The sequence below is a fragment of the Corapipo altera genome, unplaced genomic scaffold (genome assembly GCF_003945725.1).
Source record: "Corapipo altera isolate COAL_440 unplaced genomic scaffold, ASM394572v1 22b, whole genome shotgun sequence".
NCBI lineage: Eukaryota > Metazoa > Chordata > Aves > Passeriformes > Pipridae > Corapipo > Corapipo altera.
The window spans coordinates 3506180-3530529 of NW_020884876.1; the positions used below are offsets into that span (position 1 = coordinate 3506180).

Genomic DNA, 24350 nt, shown 5'->3' on the forward strand with positions numbered 1-24350 from the left:
ATCATCCTTATCTGTTATAGGTCCTTCTGGGTTTTGAGTAAATGTTGGAAAAGGGCTCTCCCAGTTGTGTGGCAACTGATCTTCATGCTGATCTTCATGCTCTTGGCCCATGGGAAGAAGGCACTGCATCTTCTCATTTCAGTGAATGTCCACTTCAATAAAACATAAGAAAACTGTACTCCACAACCTCCAGTGTAATTCTTAAAGACTTGTTAATTAGCAACTACCAAAATAATTGAATTACTTTATTTCTGACACTAGACTGTTTCTTGCTCACAAGGCAGTGCTACCTGACACTTCTTATAAAACTGGTAGCCTGTAAGTCCCATAATCATAACAAATAGTGATTTTTAGGTCTTTGTGATGCTTTATGGAAGCTAGGAAGGAATAATTCCAGGGTTTAAGCATGTGCGGTTTTAAATGACTTATGCTCTTGCTGATTCTCAGGGAGAGATTGTCTCACAGTCTTAAAGACCTCTTGCTGTGTGGAAAATGCCTTTTCCTTTCCTTCTGCCTCAAATTTTCCATTAACGATTTTTTATCTCAACTTGTACACCCACTCGACTAGTTTGAACTCTTCTTCTGTGTTTTTATGACCTTCCAGTGCTAGTAGACTACATCCCCCTTGTCTAGTGGCCAGATTATGTCTTGAATCTCTCTGTATAAATGCACCCCTTTGGTGCCCTTATCTTTTGATGGAATTTTTTCTTCTTTGAATTCCTTCCCTTATTTCATTGTATTTTACTGTCCCTGGATTCAGCTTGCAAGTTCACTTCTCGTAAGCATTCTGGATGCCTCAGAATATACAGGAAAATACAGTAGGATGGTGCAGAGGAGAGGGGAAAGTGAGGAACTCTCAAGTGCTTGGGAGAGTGCTCAGTGCAAAAGGCACATGGATGCAAGCATTGCATCAGTGCTTCACCTTAACCTCTGGTGCTATGCTATTCATCATTTTAGACATTGATGCCTTCCCTTGCTAGAGAAATGAAATAGTTCTGGGTTGACAGATGAGAAATAGCTGGAAGTAACTTTTCAGAGATGCAGTCGATGGCTGTATGAACAAGTTATGGTATAACAGAATTAGCATTTTGTCTTCTAAATTTAATGCATTGTTGTGTTAAGACAGTATCATGATTTCATTCTTTATGATTGTAGGACACTGCCTCCAGCAATTTGCAGAAGATCTGTGTATGACATTTAATTTTTGTATATCTTAAGTGGTGTGTGAGAACTAATACCATGACAGCAAGAGGTTTGCTTTTGCTAGACTGTGAAGCAGCATCCCTCAGTGCTCCCTGGGGAATGTAGGGGGAAGTGATAGTGATCAAGACTTTGGGACGCTCAGGCACAGAAAGAATAGGATGATAACTATTGGTATTCAGTTGGTAACTGAAAGGCAGCAGGCCTCCTTGCAGCTGCTCTGTCAGACAGGGCTCACAAATCAAAATCCTCCTTCAAATGCCCAAATTATATTTCTGTTGGCTAAGACTTGAAAAACTTTAAAAAGTTGTTTGAATTAACAGCTGTCTTTGGCTTCATTTTTCACCTTAGTCAGTTGTTTGTATATCCTTCTGGCTCTCACTTTGGCTTCGTTTCACTGCTGTGTGTGCTTTAACTTCCTCCAATTACTTTTACACTTACATTTTTTAAAGCAAACCTATGACTCCACAACTCATCATGTCTTCATTCTCTCTGTAGAAAATAGGAAAGCAGTGAATTATTTTTCAGCATTGCATACAGCTGCCTATCAAGTAGCAGTCTGCTTTCCACCCTGTTAAATTCAAGAGTTTTCTTTCCACAAGACTGCAACAAACCAAAAGTTTCTTCTTATTTTTAAATATACGAAGCTATTGAGTGGGGAATATTCCTGTCCAGTTGTCTGTCATTGCGCAGTCTTGTCTTCCAAAAATTTTGAAGTTGCTTTGGTACCTGCCCTTAACAATACTCAAAATATCAGCCTGGGAAACAGTGGGAGTGGCCATGCAGTTGACTGTAGCATGTAATGAATGTAAGAAAAACACCTCATTCTTTGGGTAAAAGAGCGGAAGGAAGAATGCAGATTAAAACAAAACTCATTATGCATCTCCAATTTTAAACATTTAATAGTGCACTTATTGAGTATACTCTGTACAGACATCTATAGCAAGTTAAACATTTTCCTTTCTCTCATGTAGATCATAGTCATGGAAAGCACATTTACAATAGAAAACATACTTGAGGTACAAAATCCCAAAAAGAATATCTGAGGTATAAATACAAGTATATTTTAAATAGTCTTTATCATGCTTAATCTATGTTTGACAGTACACTGTGGGCAAGTATACATGTTTACAATAAAATGGTATGTACAACATACAATTTTACAAATTCAAAAGTGTTTGATGTAGAGGAATATACAAGAGTTTCCTACTCATGAGGAACATTGTTACTGGAAGTACTACATTATCTGCCATTATACAAAAATCTTCATCAAAAAGCTTAAAATAATACTGACAATGGTAACAAAGTCTCAGTCAAGATTCCATCTTGCAACTCATTCATACCTTAGCCACAAAATACATTTATCACTTAATACTGCATCTCAAAAGCAAATCTTTACCTTTACAGTAAAACCTACAGAAAGACACCTTTCCAGAGGACCTCAGGACTTCCTGCAGTTCACACAAGTTGATTCTCAAGGAGGGGGAAATATCCCAAAGGGTTTAAAACACAAAAAAACCCAAGAAAAAATGGCATCCTCCTTTCTGTCCCCAAACACAACCCTCCAAATTGCTCACATCCAGGTTCTGTTCATGTTAACATGCAGCTTTTAGGAAAATGGACAAAGGAGGGTAAGGGGAGAGTTTGTGTGATCCTCCCTCGCTAAGTCACCCCAGCTGCTACTGCAGGAGTCCTGCCATCTCCCAGCACCATAACTCTGGTGTTGACTTCTTCCTCTTGAGCCTTTAGAATACAGTTAAATATATAAAAGCTCATTAAAAGACTTACAGTTAATGCAGGTAGCAGTAAAAGCAATGAACATTTTTTGGCAAATTATCAACTGATGTTATTGCCTTTCCTCACCATTGCATAGACATTTCATTTCTAAGCTGCTACATTGCTCAGAAGTGTATTTTCTTAGATTTGCTATAGAATTGGCTCATCACTCTTAAGAGTTCATCTGGATAAGGAGTGAACAGTAGCCAAAGCAAGCCTCTTGTAACATCTGCTAGGGTTTTTAACAAGGTTAGAGTTGAGAAAAATGCAGAACTGGCACATGGGAAGGATGGCCACTCCTAGTCCACAGAGGAGTCCCAATCTAGGTTTAACTGTATCCAGCATACTAAAATCCATTCTGGTTGCCTATCAGTGTACCAGACACATTTCAAATTCAACTTCTTCTATCCTTTCAACCATTAACACACTCATTCACACTTCAATCTTTGTGCAAACCTTTCTCTGCTTATCTCAGTGAGAACACATTGAAGAGTACCAACTATTCCAGTGGATACACCAGTCCCTCAATGCACTACAAATAAAATGACATGAGTATGTACATAAAGCTAAGTATTTCACATGGGAATGATAAGCCTTCACCATATTTCATAATATATTTTGTATTTAAAGACATTTGCTTCTCAGAAGCAATTCAAACCACTAATAGTTCAATTTTTTTTTTTAATTTTTATTTTTTGCACAGTCCTCTTATGTATTCCAGTCGAGGCCTACACTATAGACCTTATACAGACAGGAAGCAGCTTTAAAGTGTATGGTATGGCCACAGTCCTATAGTAATGCTCACAGTCAAGTTCTCATGCTGTCATCCCTTCATGACATGACTTGCAGATGGTACACAGTCCAGTCTGCAGCCGATGAGTCTCAGTTTTGGGTAATGTCTACATTGCTGAGGTGTGGAGCTCATGGCTGTTCCTCTTCAGTAGTCACCTGGATTTTATTTCCTTGCTCTCAGGACTCTGATGACTAAAAGAGTCTCGTATCTTAACAACTTCGGATGCACACAAGTGCCCAAAAGACTTGGTGTACCAGTCTGGCATGTGGCCCCTGTTGCATGGAGAAAAAGTCACGATGAGGTAGGTACCAGTAACTTTGCATGCATTTTCTTAGTCAGAATCAAATACATATCTAGCTGGTTAAAAAATGCCCAACTAAGAAATCTTTTTAGGACCACTCACTGCTCAGCTCAGCCTTATTAATACAGAGACTTGCTCAAAACAAGTCTGCCACAGTGAGGAAAAATTATGAGAAGTTTGGTCCTCTTTACTAGCTTAATATTAAAATTAACATGTCCCTGCATGCAAATATGACTGTAAGAGGAAGGGGTGGGGTTATACACCAATAAAGATAGTGGAGCACATACTAGAGGCTTCTAATGCCACAAACCACACCTGCTGCTAGATGTGCACTGAAGCCAATTTTCTGTGACATCTCAGAGACCTCCATGCATACCTTTGAGAAGTGTGTGCTACTGGCCAAGCTAAAGTCTGATGTTGAATCATCAAAATTGTCCACTGACCGCGTTGAAACTATACAAGAAAAGTTACCACCACCAAAGGATAAAGTTGAAATTCCTACCTTAAATCAATTCTGCACATGTAGGTAAGTTTGGATTTTCCTGACCCGCAGGGCTCAATCAGATACCTAGACAGGAGCACATTGACTCTAACACCTGCCACTGGAGCACGGTCGTGGTCCACTGAGGTTGCTAGAAGCACACATGCTCCTTTGGGGAAGTTTGTCCTCCATGTTCTAAGAAAAAAGAAGAAAAACAAAAGTCTTATATTTGAGAAACAGTAATTCAGACATCTGACTTCAAATAAGGCAAAAAATAGATATTTACCAACATAACTTACATTATAAAGAAATAGGCAAGGCTGTGTAGGATATAAACATCATCGCGCGTGAAAGTCTTACCTTAAGACTACGAAGTCCCTGGCTGGGTGAGGTGCCATGCTGTTCTGGACATACTGGTATATATCTGTCTGGCTATCCAAAGGTTCGATTACTTTTGACTCTATAAGATCTTCATCCCAAAGATGCTGCTCTTTGAGTAAACGATTTAAAACGTCCTCTGGTGTAGCTGGGATTTCGATGGTAGTTTTCCATAATCGGAGTGGAGGACCTTCGCATACCTGGGGAAAATTAGTGGAGTCCTCAGTTTTCCTCTTCCTTACATTTTCTTTTCCTTTCTATTTTAGTTTTGGCTAAATACAGAAAACTGAATACACACACACATATATGTACATATTGTACTAAGCTTGGCATAAGCTCAGACTAATGTTTGTTTTCCAAACAGCCAAAGGCATCTGCACACTGATGTCCAAATTATTTTTAAGTTACAGTTATATATTCCAGTATGGGCCCCCATTAAATTGTGATGCTACAGAAAAATATCCTAATTTTCCAAGTTTATTTTTTAAAATTCTAATTAAAACACTTCTTCCTGTGGGAGCTGAGCTATGCAAATTTAGAGCTCAGAAGCTTCTTTCGTACTGCCTGTATAGTGACAGTGCTTGGAGGCCTCACTCAGCTTGTTAAGGCTTTGCATGTGAGTAAAGACATGTAAATTCAAAACAGTGAACATTCCTGGACTGGATAAACAGAAGAACACAAATCAGTGCATGTCAGCTGACTACTGCTGAAAGACATGTTGTTTTTAGACGGTGTGCAACTGTGTCAAAAGATTAAGAGGTTTTTTCCTTAAATCTGTCTGCAACGTAAAGATGTGCACTGAACCTTCTGTAATATCCTGTGTCAAAAGTAAGCTAAAAACCAGAGCTGTGGCAAGAATGACAGGGTGCATACCTTCTTGTAGGCCAGCTCTGCTTGCTCTGAGGTGGAGCAGCTGACCCAGCCTTTAAACTTCTCCTTCATCTCTTTGAGCAAGTCATCCACGCAGTCCTGGAGGTAGCAGTGGTAGTCAGAGGGCTCGGTGTTGCTGCTGCCGCCCCGGAGCTCCTCCAGGCTGAGGGGACGCAGGTCCTGCTCTGTGTACGAGTTCCGACCCCTGCTCATTTCTTCAGGTATCTGAGGGGTGAAAAGGGTGAAATAATCCTCCTGCAGCTCTCTCTCCACATGTTACTGAGTTAGTCTAGCAGTTCAATAGCCACAGAAAGATGGGTATGCTAGTTTTGTAAGTGATGGGTTGCGTATGTGTCAGGTTAAGCACTCAGTGTGAAGAAATGCCAACATTAAGTTTGTGATTGGATTTAACTCAAAGTAGTCTCTCTTTTATAGGGTGTCTTATTTTATTCTCTAGAGTAGGTCCCTTTGCTACAGAACTAGATTCATTCCCACAGCAGTTTATCCTGCAAACTGAAGGAAGGAGAGATCAGTTGTCAGCCGCAAGACAAGAGACAGGCACATCTTCAGTTGAGGGCTCTGAAAAGCTTTGATGACAGTGAGGAAAACCAGGACTTGAGACTTGTCTGGTTCTCCATCCCAGGCCCTAGAGGGAGTATGCTTTAGTTCCTACAGACCCTTCACCCTATGGTTTGACAGTGTCATGTTCCAGGATGCTTTTGTGACCTGCCTTGCTACCTCTTGGGAATTTAAGTACAATATGAGCACTGAAATTCCTGGAAATAGCTTCTTGCTTTGTAATTAGAGCTGAGGTTCACAGACACTCAAGGCTGCATAATAAAAGCTTGGAAATGTATTTCAAATATAGCTCGGGGGCAACAAAATTGTGACAAACCCCACAACTGCCTCACGATTTTAGAGCACCAGTGACAACAGAACAACTTCCTTTTCTTGTGGCACTACTTCTAATTCATGTATGCACACAGATCAGGATGCAAAGTTTTTTTAAAAAGCTATTTATCACGTATTAAACTTCATTAAAATAAAGAGACATTCCTGGTTTTCCATTATACAGCAGATCTAAGACATATTGGCCAATATTTCACCCATCAGTTTTGCAAACGGGTGTTTTACCTGAAAGAGCTTCTTGCATTCAGCAATCATATGAGCTAGCCCTTGGGTTGCAGCCAGATTTTCATTTAGGTCCTTTTGATCGGGTTTTCCCAGGCTTGGTTTTCTCTGCATCACCCTTCACAGGGGAAAAAAACCACAAACATGCATATCTAGTTATTTAATGTAGAGCAAGAGACATGCTTGGTAAGAAAACATTACGGTTTCCTAATCTACTGGTGATTTAGAGCAGTGCTACCTGGGACTAAATATTGGCATGGTGTTGCCAACTTCTCTTGCTACTCTCTCTGAACCCTTTCTTTGGAACCCCCTCCCCCTCCCCCTGTTTTTTATCTTCTTATGAGCTTTATTATATTGCAACAAATCTCCAGCAAAAGGCAGGATCACATAACGATTCTACACCTGTTGCCCCCGAGGTGTCCAAGGTGATCACAGCTGGTAGGGTCAATGCTAGACTGTGCCTGTTGCACATCACTGCTAGCTGTAGTACAGGACCACCAGCAGTGAGTCCTGCTCCCCAGAGACATACCTTGGGGAAGAATTCTCTCTTTTGAGAGTGTTCAAGTGGAAGAGGGAAGGTGCTAAGCAGACAGCCAGGTTTGTTGGTGTCATCTGGTTTTCCTTCACTGCAGCTGTGACATCACTCAGGAAATAGAGAAGAATCTGGAGGACCTCCCTGTTCTCATCAGGTAAAAGCATAATGGCAGCCTTGATAGCCTGGAGACGCTGATCCTTTGGCACATCTGCATAATATTAGGAATTCTCTCATCAGCCCATTGATTTTCCACACACACAGCATGAATACATCCCAAAGCAAACTCCAGCTTCAAATATTTGACTCTAGTTTGAAGTGATTTCCTTCAGGATGCATACCATTTGTAGGAAACATGAAGGAATTTTCTTCAACCCACTAGTTTAACTACCCTCAGCTATTTCCTGCCTCACAAGAAATGCAAGCAAGAGGAAGCTGTGCCTAGGCCAGAGTTAATTTTAGATTTAGGTTCAACAGCTACATGCTCCCGCAGATGCACTAAAATGACAGAAGCCTGGAGTCAGGCAGGGAACAAGCAAACACAGTCCAGCCAATTTAGAAATTCTTTGGCTTGCAAAGAAACTTAAAACCTGAATGCATTTTAGAATAGGTAAGTTAATTAAATAAACTGGCTAGCAAACCTTTTCAACAGTGATGTCATAAAATATGCAGAAAGTGCTTTACCAAACACAGAGGGTTACTTTATTGAGCAGATCATTCAAAGTCATGCAGTGGAAAAAGAAAGTCAACGCTATGAAGTCCCATACCATTAAACAGCTCCTTGGTTACGAACAACAAACAGCCATTGGAAAAATTTGACGTGTGTCTTTATGTAAGGCTTTCTCCTCCAAACTTGAGGGGAACAAAAATGAAATAACCCAGACCAGATCTGCTTCTTATGAAGGGATTTCCAATAAGCCACCTCTGAAGACAACATCAGAGTCTGAGTCCTGGAGCATTTATATCTTCATTAGCACCCCGCCACCCTCACTGCATGTCTCGAAATACATGTGGCGCTACCCAGATATTTAATTGGTATTTGCTTTGGGCTTCAGCAAATTTATAAGGCTAGCAGGTGAGTTTAGAAAGCAGTTTTAAGCAAAAATCCACCGTTCTCCATGCTCTCTCCTCAATCAGCTCAAAGCAAATGTAAGGCACATGCAGACAATTCCAGTGTGCAGCCTGGAGCACAGCACCAAAGCAAAGGGAAATTTTGTCCTTTGAAGGGAAGCAAAATTTACAGCAGTTTTAAGGCTCTTTGCTTTACACAGAGATAATACTTCCCAAACACCTCTAGGGATTCCTCAGACCTACCGCCTGCAAAAGGAAAGGAACAGATACTGCTGCAATGCTGCATCAAACTTTTTTGCCTCTAAACCCCCAGAGCTGTTGTTTAATATACATGGGAGTGGAGAGTCTGATTAATTTTCTACATAAACCTGCTTGGGAATCCAAACATACAAAAAATGCATGCACTGAAATAATGGTATGTATGTTTTCTTTTTAAACTGTCACCTCTACCTACAGAGCTGTGAAGGAAGTTCCTGTAATGTTTTTTATAACCCTCATAAGGAAGGCACACAATACAGCAAGGACTCAAAGAAGGTGTTTTTGCAGTAAGTTCTGTCGTAGCTGTACTACCATGGGAAGAACACATGGGGAGAGAGCTGGGGTGGTGTTAGAAAGAGAAACCACAGGACTGGTAAGATGCCCGTAGTGCATCAGTCGTTTGGACCCCCATGAACGCTTCAAAAAGCTTTGGTTCTGGTCACCAAACATTAATTCACTTTTGGCCATTTTATAAAGTGAGAATATTCCTAATGAAACAACGTTGAAAAAAACTTCTGAAAGACAGTATGTTGTTTGAAAAGAACCAGCACAAAATAACCATCTATACAGAACTCAATTTATCTAGCTCACAAGAGAGTGCCTCCCTTGCTGAGTTGAACCTGCCATCTCAGAAGGATGAATTATTTCTTTTCACAAGCATTGATAAACTCTATTCTTTATGTGATTTACTCTACGCACTTTCTGTTTATGGTACCTATGAGTAAAGCAGCTACAAGTGAGTAACAGAAAAGCTTACAGCTTAGAAGCTGTTTTAAACAGTTGTGGTGAAGGACAGAAGAATATGAACTATAAGAAAACAGAAATTTTTTGGCAGCCTTGCCAATCCCCTCAAAAGCCTCAAACTCTGTTCATCCAGTGTTTGCTCTGTTTGTTTACTTAGTCACATCAGATATGGCTTATTTTCAAACCGTAATATCAAGTATGCTCAAGGAAGAGAAGAAAATTTAGAGCAAGTGATGGAGGATTAGCATTTGTTCCCAAACTAGAGAGAAAGGTGAAATGAAAAGAAGTTTTACTATAAATTCTTATACAACTACAATATAAAAAATTCCATTCTTTATGAGGCACCCTGAACTGTAACTTGCTGGAGAAATGCAACACGTGTAGTGCCCAGAGAAGCAGTGTTACAAAGTTCCACCCTTGCTACACAAATGACTATTTGCCATCTGCTGCAGAAATCTTATGACTTACATTGGTATATCTGTAAGAAGGTCTCAGAGAGTTTGTTGGTCATGAGAGGCTCAGGGAGATCACGGAAGAATTGCTTTAACATGTCTGCTACATCATAGGCAGACTGGCCTTCGTAGTTGACGCTGTCTGTGGAACTCTCATTCATCTGACGCAAAGCCTGAATTCTTGATTTGACTCCAGACTTCCTAAACAGTCCAACCTAAATATACATATAAAAGTAAATACATTTACAATGAGTCCAGAAAATCTGAAAGGTAAGCATGGTCTTTAGCTTCTTATGTACAGGTTCTAATTTTGTGGCAAGCTTTCCTCACATTATCTATTTTGTCCTGTTTTGAGTCTTTTTTCAGTCTGACCCAGGAACAGTAACAATCAATGGAAAGCTGGGCTTTGGGTGCTGCATGTGTGGGATGAGAGTACAGCAAAACCCACCTGATCCAGACAGTGGTTGCGGAGGTACCGCATGGCTTGCTGAATGCTCTGTGGAAGAGGCTGCCCTGTGCGCTGGACATTGACTTGCAGCGGTACTCCAAAGACATTTCGGTCTCTATAATCTGGCACCTTTATTCTTTTCATAAATTTTGGTACTGCCCTGTTTAAGAAAAGGGAATGACAAAATTAAATTAAATCTCTGTTGACCATTTATCTTCTGTATTTCCAGTAATTCAGAAAGCAGTGAAAATAAGTGAAACACTTAAAGTAACATGAAAAATAGTGACACTATAAATTATCTAATCCACTCAGGGCTGAGAATGGGGAGAGGATAGAAAACAGTTTCTCTAAGAGAAAGGCTTGACATTTGGGGCAGTATTCTGGCTCTAAGTATTAATGTGGTGCTACTCCATCAATATTAGTAGGATGAAAGCTACAGGGTAAAACTGCAGGGGCCAGATCGAATTGCAAGAAAGTCAAAATAAATCCTGTGGTCAGTGACCCCTTATAACACTGCTTCTTTAGGTTTCGGGAAAGATGGGCATTTGAACAATGAGCTTTTGTATGTCAACTACTTGTTCTGCAAAGTCCTCAAACTGGGTCCACCACCCACCAGTGTGCAGAACAGCAGGAAACTGATGTAATACATTTGAGTTTGTCAGCTAAAAACTTCAACTCTATAAACAACCCCTTTGAGGGACCCCCCTCCTTGTCAGTCAGTGACTTTTGCTACCCCCACCTCCCATTCCAGCTTCATTCAGAGGCCTTTCCATCTGCCTATGACTCCAAGGAAAAAGTTACTAAATACAAAAGAATGACTTAACCCTGGGGTCCCCAAGAGTATTGGTTTCGTAAAGGGAAAAAAAGACATTAAAATGTGAAAATATTGAGATCATTTTCCTAAACAGGAAGGAAAGCTAGTGTCCAGTGCAACAACTAATAGGACACAGTAGCACTGGAAAACAGGGAGACCTATTTAACATTTCAACATACAGTACAGCTATACAAACACTGCATTGGATTTACAGCTGACAAATCTGTTATATAGTAAAACAGAACCAATTTGTACTGCTGTATAGTTAAGTTTAGGGCATTATTGATACATGTATGAATAATACTTGCTTTGTCAAAAAACATGCCAATGGAATGTGAAAAAACACATTGCGATCTCCACTGAGAATCTGAAGCATGCAGGGATAACTGGTCAATACTTATTTCTGTCTTTCAGAACAAACAACTTCTGTATTTAGAAAGACTGACATAATAACAGCCTTTGAACAGGAGGTACTTTGATGCTGAAGCTAAATACTCTCTATGACTCCTGGGGAAGGGAGGAGGCTGGCCTGTGGTAGGGACAAGAAAAATTTTATTTGCTCCTTTTCATCCTGAAGGTTACATGGGCTGTACTGCAGATACAATAATAAAAGAGCTTTCTATTTCATTCTTCCAACAAAAAATATTCAACTGGGTTACAAACACCTGGCCACAGCAAAAATTGCTGTCTACAAAGAACTCTGTGGTTCTCCAACCTTTCTTTTTCTCTCCATCTCTTGGGCAAGCTAACTGCCTTAAAAAGGGGAGACAGATTTTGCTCATGAGATAACAGAATTAAAGAAAATTTTATTATTTAATTACATAATTACTTAAAGAAAGTAATGCAAATATTTTAACATAGCTGAAGAAAAGCAAGCACATTAAGATCAACTGCAATTTGTGCCACTGCTTGCTAACTGCCTCAATAAACAAGTAGTCCTTCTTTTGCTATAGATAGTGGACATTTTCCTGCTCAGAATGCTGGTCTGTATTTCATTGTTTTTTTCTCTCACATGCCCCCTATAAACACACTTCCCAAACCTAATAAGATTACACTTACATAAAAGGTTAGTGATTTTAGCTCTGTCTTAGAAAACCAGAAATCACTGTCAGCATGGGCTGGAAGACAAAGTGCAAATATGGAAAAAGAGGGATGGAGGGATTAACTGCATCTTTCCAAAAGTTGCTTGGGATAAGCACAACTGCCACGCTCATATGATAGGCCTCTCTATACCCAGCACTGTGTCCTTACCAGCTGAAACCATGCTTGTTGGAAGGCGTGTACTTCTCCAGGAGAGCAGTCAGCTTCAGGAGCGAGTACTTCTGCAGCAGGTTCATCTGTGCCACGGACTGGCAGTTGATCTGCAGTGATGCTGAGCTGAGGCTGGGCCGGTGGGAGCTCTGGAAGCTGTGCCACCTCAGCTTGTGCCTGTGAAGAAGACAGGAGACAAAGCAAGGACAGTTTAGTGAAACATCTCTGCAAGACATGCGCAGGAATTACTGCAAATGTACTGCTGAGCTCCCTGCCCTTGGCGGTCACATTCTTTTTAGGTTTCATAGGCATCAGCCGGCAGCGTCTCTGCTTCACCCAGTGATGCAGCATGTGCAGGTGCTTCAGATGGGAATGTGCACACTGAGCTGACCCACATCTTGGTGCTAGCTACATGGTCTTGCTCTATCAGATATCCTCTAAGAGCTCCAATACCCTTTTCCCAAAGCCCTTGCAGTATTATGGCAGTGGGAATCTAAAAAATCCATTAAGAAAAAATGGCATGAATTTTTAAGACACATCAAATAGGAACTAAGCACTTCTAAAAGTCCCATTAAGTTATACGAGCAGCTGTAGATGACTAAATGACAGTAGAAACCAGGCCCTACATGATTTGCACCACTTTTAAAGGAGAAAGGGAAACAAAGCTAGAAAGAATTCAACTCCTTGCTCTACTACAATACAAAATAGTCATCCATCCAAAATCCCAGCAGAAATTGGAAGTCATTGGAAATCCCACTGTGCTACAGCAATCAAGAGAAAGTAAATAAGCTTAATTTTCCCTACACATTTAATGCCCTAGCATGCTACTAGAAACAGCCTGCTACTGAAACATTCAATTTTTTGAAACAGTCTAAAAGACAAGGTTTTTACTGCACGCTGACACAAACTAGACCATACTTACTCTTGGTTCTCCGAGCCAACTTAAAAAGTGATTAATATTACTTGATGGCCCTCCCTTCTTACACACCATTTCAGTATGAAGAATTATTGTCCCCCCAAACCACCTCCACATTGCTTTTTCAATGACGACTCAGGTTGAACATACAAACATACAGCTATGAAATGTGGGAATCACAAAGTGTTGCACAAATACTTCCCTTGCCTGTAACTGTTTTGGGAAGCAATGGGAACAGCCTGTGAGTGCTTGAACCTTTAACTGAGTGTGGTGCAGCTACTACAGAGCCACTTGGGTTGTGATCTCACCTGCTGGATCGTGTCAGCGATGCGCCCACCCCAGAGTCCCTCCTGTCCTGGATCCCTGTGGGGTCTTCCGTCTCATTCAGTGAATTCCCTGTACTGTCAAGGTCACTTGGTGTTGTTCGATCATTATCTACATCGAGGTGGATCTGCTTTGGAGAAGAAGGACATGGGGAGATGGAGTCGAGAGCTGAGTCAGAGTCCCCTTCATCTGAAAACTTCTCTGACCACTGGTTTACTATTCTCTGCATCCCTTTGACATGGTACAGGATGTCATCTAGTTCTGGGAATATGTCTTCATTTTCGAGGTCGGCCAGGTCGCTTGCACTGGAATACAGGATTGATCCTGGCACGTTGTCGTAGATACTCAGGCGGCTGCTCACTGAACTAGAGGAGTTGCGCCTTTTCCCCATGCCTAGCTCTTTGGAGCTGTCACCACTGTTTTCCCTCCGAAGGGTGAGGTGGCCATGTCCATGGAAACTCCCTGTCCTCCAGTTCACAGAGGTGTTGCTTTCTGTCGGGGAGAAGTTGCCATTGGAGAGTGCTTTGGGAAAAGTGCCGGGCTTATGATCCTCAGGGATAAAAAACACGGTGTCTTCTGCAAAACTGCCCCGGTTCTTGAAGTTCTGTTCCATCACATCGCTGAATGTTGACTGGTTGAAGGGGTCAAAGCCTTCCAGGTACATGCCCACCCTTTTATTGTACGCACTGAGGCTGCGTGTTCGTGTGACAGGACTGGGCGTGCTGACGGCACTGCTTGTCTCAGACTGGCTGCTGCTGCTGCTGGTCTGGGTGGAATTGGAGACACTCCTCTTTCGTACCATAGGGAAGCTGATGTGATTGCCGTTGAGGGCAGAAATCTCCACGCAGTTAAGCTGTTTCAGTTTATCTTCATTGATACCCTCTTGCAGGATGGGCCCACTAATTATCAGCCCAAGCTTTGAAGGAGTTTTGCTCTTGCCATGGTGAGAACTCTTGATTTTTAGGCTCTCCATTCTCTTGAGCAGGCTCTTTGTTTTGGACTTGGTGTTCTTCTCATTGGCTTTTGTATTGAAGCTGAAGCTATTCAGTTCCCTGGGCGAGGGCAGGCTGCTGAATGAATCATCGTTGGTTACAAAATTGCTCGATGAACAAACGCTCACAACAGAATTTGTCCTGGTAGTAGATGCCTCGCTCTGCAGAGTTGGTTGGTGGCTGCTGGTGCTGCTGATGCTCAGAATAGAAGCCACTTCCTGGCGTTCGCTGAGGTCTGTGAGCACGCTCTCCCGGCTTGCCGCATTAGTAAGGTGAGGAGCTTCCGGGGAGGGGATATTCAAGTCTGGTTTTGGAGGGAACACATCAAACTCTTCAAGCCTCGACCACCTCTTGCTGTCCCTCTGAAAAGTCCATTTGCCACTTATTGCACAAGGTTCATCTTCATCTGAATCTTCACTCTGCAAAGAAGAAGAATCCTGAATGTACTGCTTGCAAACTGCTCAAACAGCAAAGACGGTTGCATTTAAATACAATGTCCACTGAACTGCTTTAAACATGACCTTGTTCTCATTGAATTTAAAGTGAAAACAGTCTTTTACTTCAGGGAGAGGAAGATTAGGCCATAAAGCCTACCATGGGAAAAGATAACATGGTACAGGCAACATATTTTAACAGTTTTTAAATACAAAAGATATACCCTTCAAAAAAAGAAACAAACAACACAATCTGCTTTAAATTGCTCTTTTCTAAAAACCCTAGTATCCATATACTTTTAATTAATTGGTCACAGTGGATAGCCCACACACCAATGGAAATTCCTGACATGCATAAAATTTTACACTGGAGTCAGTCAGAGGTTGGGGTGCCTCTGGACTCTCTCCAAAGTTTCACTCTGTTGATAGTGGCTATGTGTTTATACTCCTCTTTGCAATTATGAGATGTTTCTCATACATTCTGAATTGTAGTGGTTTAATTCCTTACCCATTCGGGAAGTCTAAACAGCCTCCTCAGTGTGACTAATGAGACAGCAAAGGAAGCTCTTGCACTGCAAGAGTGTGATGGCTCCAGGCTCTTACCTGGTCCACTCTTCCTCCCACAGACTATCAGCTAACATTTTAAGAATGTTCTGTGAAGTCTCTACTTCAGTCTCGCTTCAGGCAAACTTTAACACTTGTAGATAGTGAGCAGCAAGAGCTCACTGACAGTATAGCACGTAAGTAAATTGTAAATAACATGTTTGATGTATGAGTAATGCTTAGAGTACAATTACACACACATCACTTACGCCTACAATCTTTTCATCTAAATACTGACAGGGAATAATCCTGACATATTTGGTCTTCCATGTATCTGGAAAATTTCACGTTGGAAGAATAAAACAATGAAGAAATTTTAATATGATACCATGAAGCCACAAAATAACCTTCGGTGTTCAAAGTAGGGAACACTACTTGCCACCCAGTTCCTTGAATTTCACTTCATTTGTTTAATTTGCTTTAATTTAAAAACAAACGCACATGCAATCTCTGAACTGTAACTATATGTGTGCCAGGAATACAAACATTTCTTCTCTGAAAAACAAGTAAATTATTCATATTTCAAGTATTTTATATATGCATATTTTAGATCCTGATCATATCCTAGTTTTTCTTTTAAATAGAACATTAACTCATGAAAAAAAGTGATATACTGTATTTATTTTTTATGACCAAATACAAGAGACACAGAGCAAGCATAATTTTCTTTGTTTCCCCACTACTACAAACTACTTATGTCCATGACATAAAAAAAAAACCAAACAAAAAAACCCCCTGCTTTCTTATTTAAAGTTTTCAGGAGGAAAAAGTCACCTGAAACTGCCAGTGGGTAATAATGCTGGTTTGGTGGTGAATGTGGACAATAATGATGGTTTGGTGGTGAATGTGATTTAATTGGAAAAAAAAAAGGTGATCTTAATTTGCAAACAAGTCAGTGCAAACATAAAGAAATATATGCTTCTGCCAGCACAATCTTCCCCTAGTGTTAAAGAGCTTTAAAGGCTAAGTATTGATTTAATTGGCTCCAACAACAAAAGGGAATAGAATCCAAGTCCATCTGCCAGAACATCAGTGGTGAACAAAAACCAAGAAGGACTGAAACAAAAGGTAACACCCAGACTCCGGAAGATCTGACGTTTGGACCTGAAGTCAGGTCTGGTCTGACCTCTTAACATCAATACTGATCATTCCAGTGTTATAAAGGTTCAGGAATGAGAAATCTTCTGGCAGTCATAAATGGCAATCCAACTGTCTACCCCTACTTTTAAGGAGTTCCTACATATGCCGCCTCAGAGTGTTATCTTCTGGAGCTTGGATGCTGTTCCCAACATACCACAAACAGATAGGGAAAGAGGGGATTAATTCCTGGTAAACAACCACAGAGCATTTGTATGCATTCTTGTTAAGGGTAGGGCAGCATTGTATTGCCTTAGTCATCTTTATCTGCAGTTGTCATATCCCAGGGGATGGTATCAATTACTGATCCCTCCTAGGACACACACATAGTTTTAAGACAGCTATTGATTGGTACCTCACTTGCAAACCCCAACAACTCAGCTTTCTGTCAGCACTACCTTACTGAAATTACAGTAGATGCTCTCTTATTTCTCACCATGCTCCACAGGGATCCTGAAGACTCAGCAAACACTTTTAATTCCTGCTGAGCTCCTTGGAAAAATGCAAACTTTCTAAAAGGGTAGCTGTTCTATTCTGTAAATATATTGGAAAGGAAACAATGTGCCCAGTTTCGTTTGCAGGCCAAGCACAGTCTAAATGATCCTGTTTATATCATAATAAAATAAAATAATACAATTCTAACATGATGGCAGAGAACTAAAACTGCAGATGACGCCAAAGACGGTGTTCTAACATTAAGGTCAGCTCATCGTGGCCATCAAGCCTGCTTTTACAATCCTACTTGAGTGCAGGAAATAGGCTACAACACAGACAACCTCACTGGCAGGCAGAGAAGCCCAGTGCCTTTCAGACTGCAAGCACCATCCCAAGGAAAAGTTAACTAGACAAATAACCTTTATCCACAGCCAAGCCCTGCAGTTTTCACTCAGTGAGAACGCAAAAAGAAACGTAAGCAGAGTTTTTACTGTGCATCCTTGCCAGGTTCTACTCAGGTGTTATCCTAAACTACAGCTAAGCAATCTGCTAGACGGGGCTTTTTTTCCCAGTTTTACTAATGCACAATGCTGTAACAGAAGATGTTAAATGAACTTACCCTTTTCCTGTGGGGACTAATTTCTAGCTTCATCACTGCACATTTGTTTAAAGTATTTAAGCGCCTGCAAAGAGCAAATGAAACCATATTAAGAGAACACTCCAGTGTTTTGACACAGGCTATTCCAGTTCAAAGCTTTTGTTAAGGCTGTCCCCAAACTGCTCTGCATACAAATAGCCACAAGGAGAGTTTCAATTAGAGCCCTAATTGTACTTAACTATTAACCCATTACATTTGGCTGTACTCTAACTTCAGAAGGAGGAATGGATGACTGTCACAATTACCTGAATCAAAGTAAAGAGAAGTTAATGGAAACTTAGACTAAGTTGAGAAGTGCATCACATCCTACGAATTGTAATAATTACATTTGTTCTAAATACCAGACATCTGAACCCTTAAACAACCAACCTTGACAAACTGAAAATAACAGAAAAGGTTTCTTATTCAACACTGTATACATGCGACTGTATTAAAAAATCATGCTGCTTTAACATTGTACTTTCTAAGCTAAAACTTCCCAGAGGAAAACTTATTTTAGACTTATTAGCTGTCCATTTTGTTTTTGAACAACGATTATTTTCAGTACAGTCCTGGGACAAGACAACTTGCTGGTTTAAAAAACAAACCACCAAAACACAGACCTGATTTTTCCTTTCTAAATTGTAAGGTTCATTCATACATAAAAATGTTTTTCTGAAGGACTAAAATTTAAACCAAAATAAATTGCTGCAGAGACAACAGTTAACCAGACTCATTGTGAAATGTGATAGCAGTCTGGATGCATATCTTGAAGTACTGTATGAATTCATATAAGGATTCCTCTATTCCTCGGTGAGCTAATGATCTGGTACCCCTAAAACAAAAAAAAAAATTATCTTTCTTCTCACCTCTGTCCCAGATGCTCACTGTGCAGGACTGAGCACAGACAGCTTAAAGCAGAGCAAAACTTGGCACTGTTCATCACACAGCTCCATGGCAGGTTAGGCCCAGCTAAGTGCAGGCTGCTGTGGTCTCCTGCCCTTCTCCACACCCTCGCCTTCCCCAAAACTGCTCCACTGGGACATGGTTCAGCTAAAACCTGTACTGGTAATGTGTGGTTAAAGAAATACTGGTGCTATGGCAAGGCAAAGGGCAGAAACAGGCTGGGCACGATGCAGAAGGCAGAAAAGCTGAAGCAGCAGCTTCATGGAAGCGATGGTTTAGTCCCCTGTGCCAATACTTCCACTCGTGAGGCTGTACTGTTGGTAGGATGAGGAGACTAACCGAGCTGAAAACTAATCTTTCGATATTTGTTGGGGTTGAATTTCCCCCAGGTCAGTCCCCAGAGCTACGTGAAGAGTTGTGTGCGCAGGGAAGAGGCAGAAGAGCAGGGTCGCTCTTTTCCTTCAAGTAGACCACAGCTAAATTCAACAGCAGCTTTAAAAAGCCTAATTAATTCCAAAGTAAGTTATGTAATTTTCACATAATAATTCGTTTGAGCAAAGTGTAAAGAAGAGCCTGTATCTGCAGTTTTGAAAAACTAAAACAATGACAAAAAAAGAAATGCTGACTTGCCCTGTTGCTTCAGAGGAGTTTTTTCAGATTCATGAAACTTGTAACTTTAATCTAGAAAATGTGTGCACAGAGGATGAATTACTAGTTTCTTCTCTCTTCCCTCGCCTTTTATGCATGGGATTGGTTGCAGATGGTATTTACACAGGGTTTGATCCTGAAGTCATCAAAGAAAATGGGAAAGCTCCTACTGATGCTTTTGCAGCAGTCATGAAGTGAAAAAGAAAAGGCAGTTTGATCTATAATTAGACCCAGCCACAACACAGCAGAAAAGAAGAGAAACAGGAAGAAATGCCATGGGTCAAACAGTAGGGCAGTGGCAGGTTAGAAAAGTTATGCAGATCTCTCTATTTTCATCTTTGCTCTGACTTTAGAAGGCAAAAGGCTCAGTCTTGCTGGCTGCAGCTGGTGAGTACATGCACCCACACATGTCCAGTGAATTTCAGAGGAATAGTATTTACAGTGCAGATGAAAGGTGAATGTCCCATCTATGTGCTACACAACAAAACTGGTTTGTTTTTTTTTCCAAGAGGCCCTGCAGCATCAGAAAGTTGTCTCCCTCTCCTTGCTATAACCACATTCTCCTCTCAAACTCTTGGACCTCAAGACCAGGAAATATTAAACTGGCTTCAGTTCTACATTGTGTAATAATTTACAAATTTCACAGTGTTGCAACCTTTGACTTATGCAGAGAGAAGTTATCACTGAATCCCTGGATCAGGCCTTATCTAGCTCCAGCCTGTCTGACCGCTAATAAAGACAATCTCTGATTTCACAGAGATTATATCCCCAGACTTTCCTCCTATTCAAATAAACCCCTGAAATAGGTGGAAAAACATAGAGCAAAGACCTCTGTTTCCACAGAGGGTATTTAAGAAAAAAGATATCCCAGTACACATCTCACAAAAATTAGTATGAAGGTAAGATAAGGTTACCCCCAACGAGTGAAGTCAAATACAATAGCAGTGACACAAATAGTCTCTGTTACACATCTGACAGTTTCCCCTTTAAAATCTAGATGCTCTGCAGAAATTGCCTCAAGTCTTCAACTTTCATTATATACATCACACATTCTGCTTCAACTTCTGCTCAAATTCAGCAGTGCCCAGGTTCTTGAACTATAAACCACTGAAAATGCAGTGTAAGATGCAAAATTGCCTTCCAAGCACATTAGTGAGTCTGCAAAGCTAAGATTATAGAATTTAGGCATTGCCAGGATGAGATTTACCTATCCAACTGTAATTAACCTTTGCAATACTTTTAAAGCATATATTCACAAATTCATTTTCTACAGACCTCATCAAATCGATGCTTTTTAATGAACCACAGTTTTCTCTTCTGGCTCTGGACCTTCTCCTTTGGTAATTCCATTCCCAGGTATAAATTCAATTTACTGACATCCCTACTGACATTCAGCAGGCCTGCCTCATTCTTTAGCTCTGTCTTATTCTGTCCAAACCTGTCTCAATGACACCTTCCTGAAGACAAGATGGGAGATGGAGGGATGGGGCAGGATTGCTGCAGACAGCAGTTACAGCTGTTTTACCGTCTGGCTGTCTCAGTCTCAATTTCAACAACGCCTCCTACCCTGGCCACTTTCTAGATGACTGTCTGGATGACAAGATAATATTCTTTCCCATCATTCAGACAAATGCCTTTGAGTCTACACATCTTCACATCCAGATGGTATCTTACTCCCATGGAGCATTCTATCTCCAAGACATCGCTTTTCCTCACTCTCCCTGTACTCCTACCCAGGCTTCTTCACCCGGACTCTACAAAACCCTTCCTCCTGAGGGTGACTGATGCAGCAGGGCCTGCCTCTCAGTCCCAGACCCCAAGTTGAGACTGGCACATATCAGCCCTGAGTGGCAATTACACTGGAAGCCTGAACCTGCTGCACCCAAAACATAAGGCACTGGAGCTTCTCTCAGATATGAGTAAATGATGCATTCTTCCCAGTCTTCTCCTCAGAAATGGTCAAACTAGCGTAGTCCAAACTTCTCTTAAGAAATGCAGCCTGAACAAGACATTCACTACGAAAAACTAAAGTGTAAACAGATAACTTCTAAATTAAAATATGAGCTTATGATGTGAAGTCTTTTTTTTAACCTAGGTACTAGTCAGTGGTATGTTGGCTATAACCCTGGGTAATTCATTTTGTTCTCATTAACAGGAGAAATTCTCACCCCATGCACCAACTACATGATCTACCTCTAAAGATTAAAATATTTTCTTGATGAACTTAAACTTGTAATTTTCTCTTATAGGGTAAATTCCAGCTCCATCATACCTGTAACTAACTAATGATACAAGGGCTTTCTTGTCTCACTGGACAGCCTCTACGTTGGCTCCTGGGGTTCATCTGCATGTTCTAACCCGCAAAGGAGGCCAACTCTCCACAAACCAAATGATAAGAGCAGTGAACGCTGCTCATGCAAATACATTACAATTGATTTCTTGGGTGAGAAGTCCTGATGATAAAAGACTTAAGAAATCTCTTGCGTATATACTGTGCAGTTTTCTAGCTATGCATAAGAAGATTAAAGAGATTTCCATCATGGTTTGCTATGTATTTTGTACTTAGCAACAACTTCTAGGATAGAAGCATGTTTCAGTACTTAGTTTCATCAGCACATGATGCAGCCAGTTATCTTTCAGAGAAAAATTCCCAGTCATTAATCTACATAAAGTCTTATGAAACCAAGGCCAGCAGTGGTTTGCACAGTCACTACAGGAAACATCCTAGAAACTTAAAATAGGGTCATCACTCTTATGTTTTTAACCCTACATTTCATGGTAAGATCAATAAATGACATTTCTTAACCATCTGTCTTCTACTGTTACAGAGTGCCATATGCTATCTCTTTAATTCAAGTCTCAAGATGCTTTTCACTTGAAATTCTTCCGTAAAAAACTTAATGGGGTGGACATTGATACTGTTTCCATTTAGAAAGGAATCTGGCAAAACATTTACTAATAAGTTGGTTTTAGAGTTACGTTAATTTTCTTACTTACATCAATAAGAGTATGAAATAATAATTAACAATACTATTCAGATGTAAACTATCATCTAAAATGCTTCAAATTTAAAAAAGAAATCCCTGTCACTGTGATTTCTATAGTATTTTTAAAACAGTTTTTTCACATACAGTAATCAGAACAAGGTAATTAGAACTGCTGGCAGAATACTGCCTGTTATACAGAAAAGCAGATTCTCAGCACAGACCACTTACTATTTTGTTACCATCCACTCAGTACACTGCTCACTTAGCTCTGTGCTGAAAGTGCTAACAACTCCCAAACTATTCTGATTTTCAGTCAAGAAACAGTGATAGACCTAAGGTTGTGAAACACTTCTTTTACTGAGTAAACCCTTTACTGTTTACACACTGACCATAGCATGAGTCAAAATAAACCCAGGCTGCAGGCAGAAAGGCAGCATTCCAAAGTATGTGCTTCCCCATGTTTTTTAATGAGCTTTGCAAAATTAAACAAGGAGGTGTGGAAAAAAAAAGTCTAAAGGTGGAAATGTGGTAATGTACTGCTTTTGTCTAACACAAATGGTAAAGGGCCAAATTCAGACATCTGAGACGATTAACTGAATTGCTCCAGTTTCATTTTGAAGTGGGAATCTCAATGTTTCTGGAGAAACTTTAGGGTCAGTTTTAAAGCTACCTTGTAAAAGATAACTCTAATGTATAAGCCACAGGCTTCAGAATGACACAGCTCAGCCTTTAAAATCTTTTGTCTCAAGCTACAGTGGTAGCTTGTCTCAAGACTGGTGGTTTCTTATGCATATTACACAGAAAACAATTTGAAGATGAAAGTGGTTCTTTTACAATTAGCAGCCTTATTACAGACTCTACGTTCACAAAACAACTATATACACATATAATTTTGGTTTTCTCACCCTTCTTAGAAGACTTGCAACATAGACTTCCATTGGACACAGATCTTTTTACTGTCCTCTGTGTTCAGAAAAAGTGCTAACTGTTTTTATGCATCACACTAGCAGCAAGTCTCATAGAGATATGAGGGCACATTGTTACTTTCACCAGTGAGAAACAATCTGCTACCTTTTTTCCTCATATAATTAAATAATCCCAGGTTAAGTATTCTTGCAGGTGAGCAACAAACCCAAAATACTCTGGTTTCACTGTTTTTTGTTTTCCTGACAAGGGAAGACCACACTTCTGGGAACCAGCATTTATTCACATTGCTCTGCTTTCTGTTCAATGACTTCACAAGTTCCAGGACACACAAATAAGCAGACCAATGCATCACATTTAAACATCAATGGAATAGGTGTCCCACACTTGAGCATGGCGCATCTTGAGTGTGAATTTAATATTAAAGAGATTTTTCCCCTCCTAATGACTGGACAACAAATCTGTTTTCTTAGTTTGAAAATCTTGTAAATATTTCTGAGGAACTCTAAATTCCAGTCCCTCTCTTTCCCTTCCAAGTATGGCAGTGATGGCATGAGAGTACTATAAACTTAAAGCTGTTCTTAAAAGGATTTTGTAATTCATTAGAATTACTGACATTTAGAGTTGCAGACAACATGCACGCAGTATCCAAAAGCATTCATTTTGCAGGCAGTTTGGAAAGCTGCCATACTGAAGGACAGAGGCATAAAACTGCACTTATTTCTAGGTAATAGGAGACATGAAAAGTTAAAGCTTTTTTTTTTTTCCCATTTAAGATTGCAGACTCACTCTACAGAAGATAACTGATGGATGGGTTAATGTTAGATGATGTCAGATGGGGACATTGTAATTACTTTTATGACAAAACTAGTAATGCTGAGGCTGTGGTTCTGTAAAAAACATCCTG

General features: G+C 40.4%; 1 protein-coding gene across 5 annotated transcripts in view; it reads right to left on the minus strand.

The window, feature by feature from the left end:
- Positions 1-2084: 2084 nt before the first annotated feature.
- The window catches only part of DLC1 (DLC1 Rho GTPase activating protein), a 261325-nt gene continuing 239059 nt past the window's right edge, over positions 2085-24350 (minus strand). For all 5 annotated transcript variants that reach the window (XM_027635751.1, XM_027635750.1, XM_027635749.1 and 2 more), the window contains 11 exons: positions 17961-18024; positions 13725-15151; positions 12501-12677; positions 10436-10595; positions 10004-10202; positions 7460-7673; positions 6934-7048; positions 5803-6024; positions 4912-5129; positions 4573-4746; positions 2085-4041 (listed from right to left, as the gene is read on the minus strand). In XM_027635751.1, coding sequence (XP_027491552.1) covers positions 3921-4041; positions 4573-4746; positions 4912-5129; positions 5803-6024; positions 6934-7048; positions 7460-7673; positions 10004-10202; positions 10436-10595; positions 12501-12677; positions 13725-15151; positions 17961-18024 — 3091 coding nt within the window. In that variant the 3' untranslated portion in view covers positions 2085-3920. The remainder of the gene's footprint in view (positions 4042-4572; positions 4747-4911; positions 5130-5802; positions 6025-6933; positions 7049-7459; positions 7674-10003; positions 10203-10435; positions 10596-12500; positions 12678-13724; positions 15152-17960; positions 18025-24350) is intronic.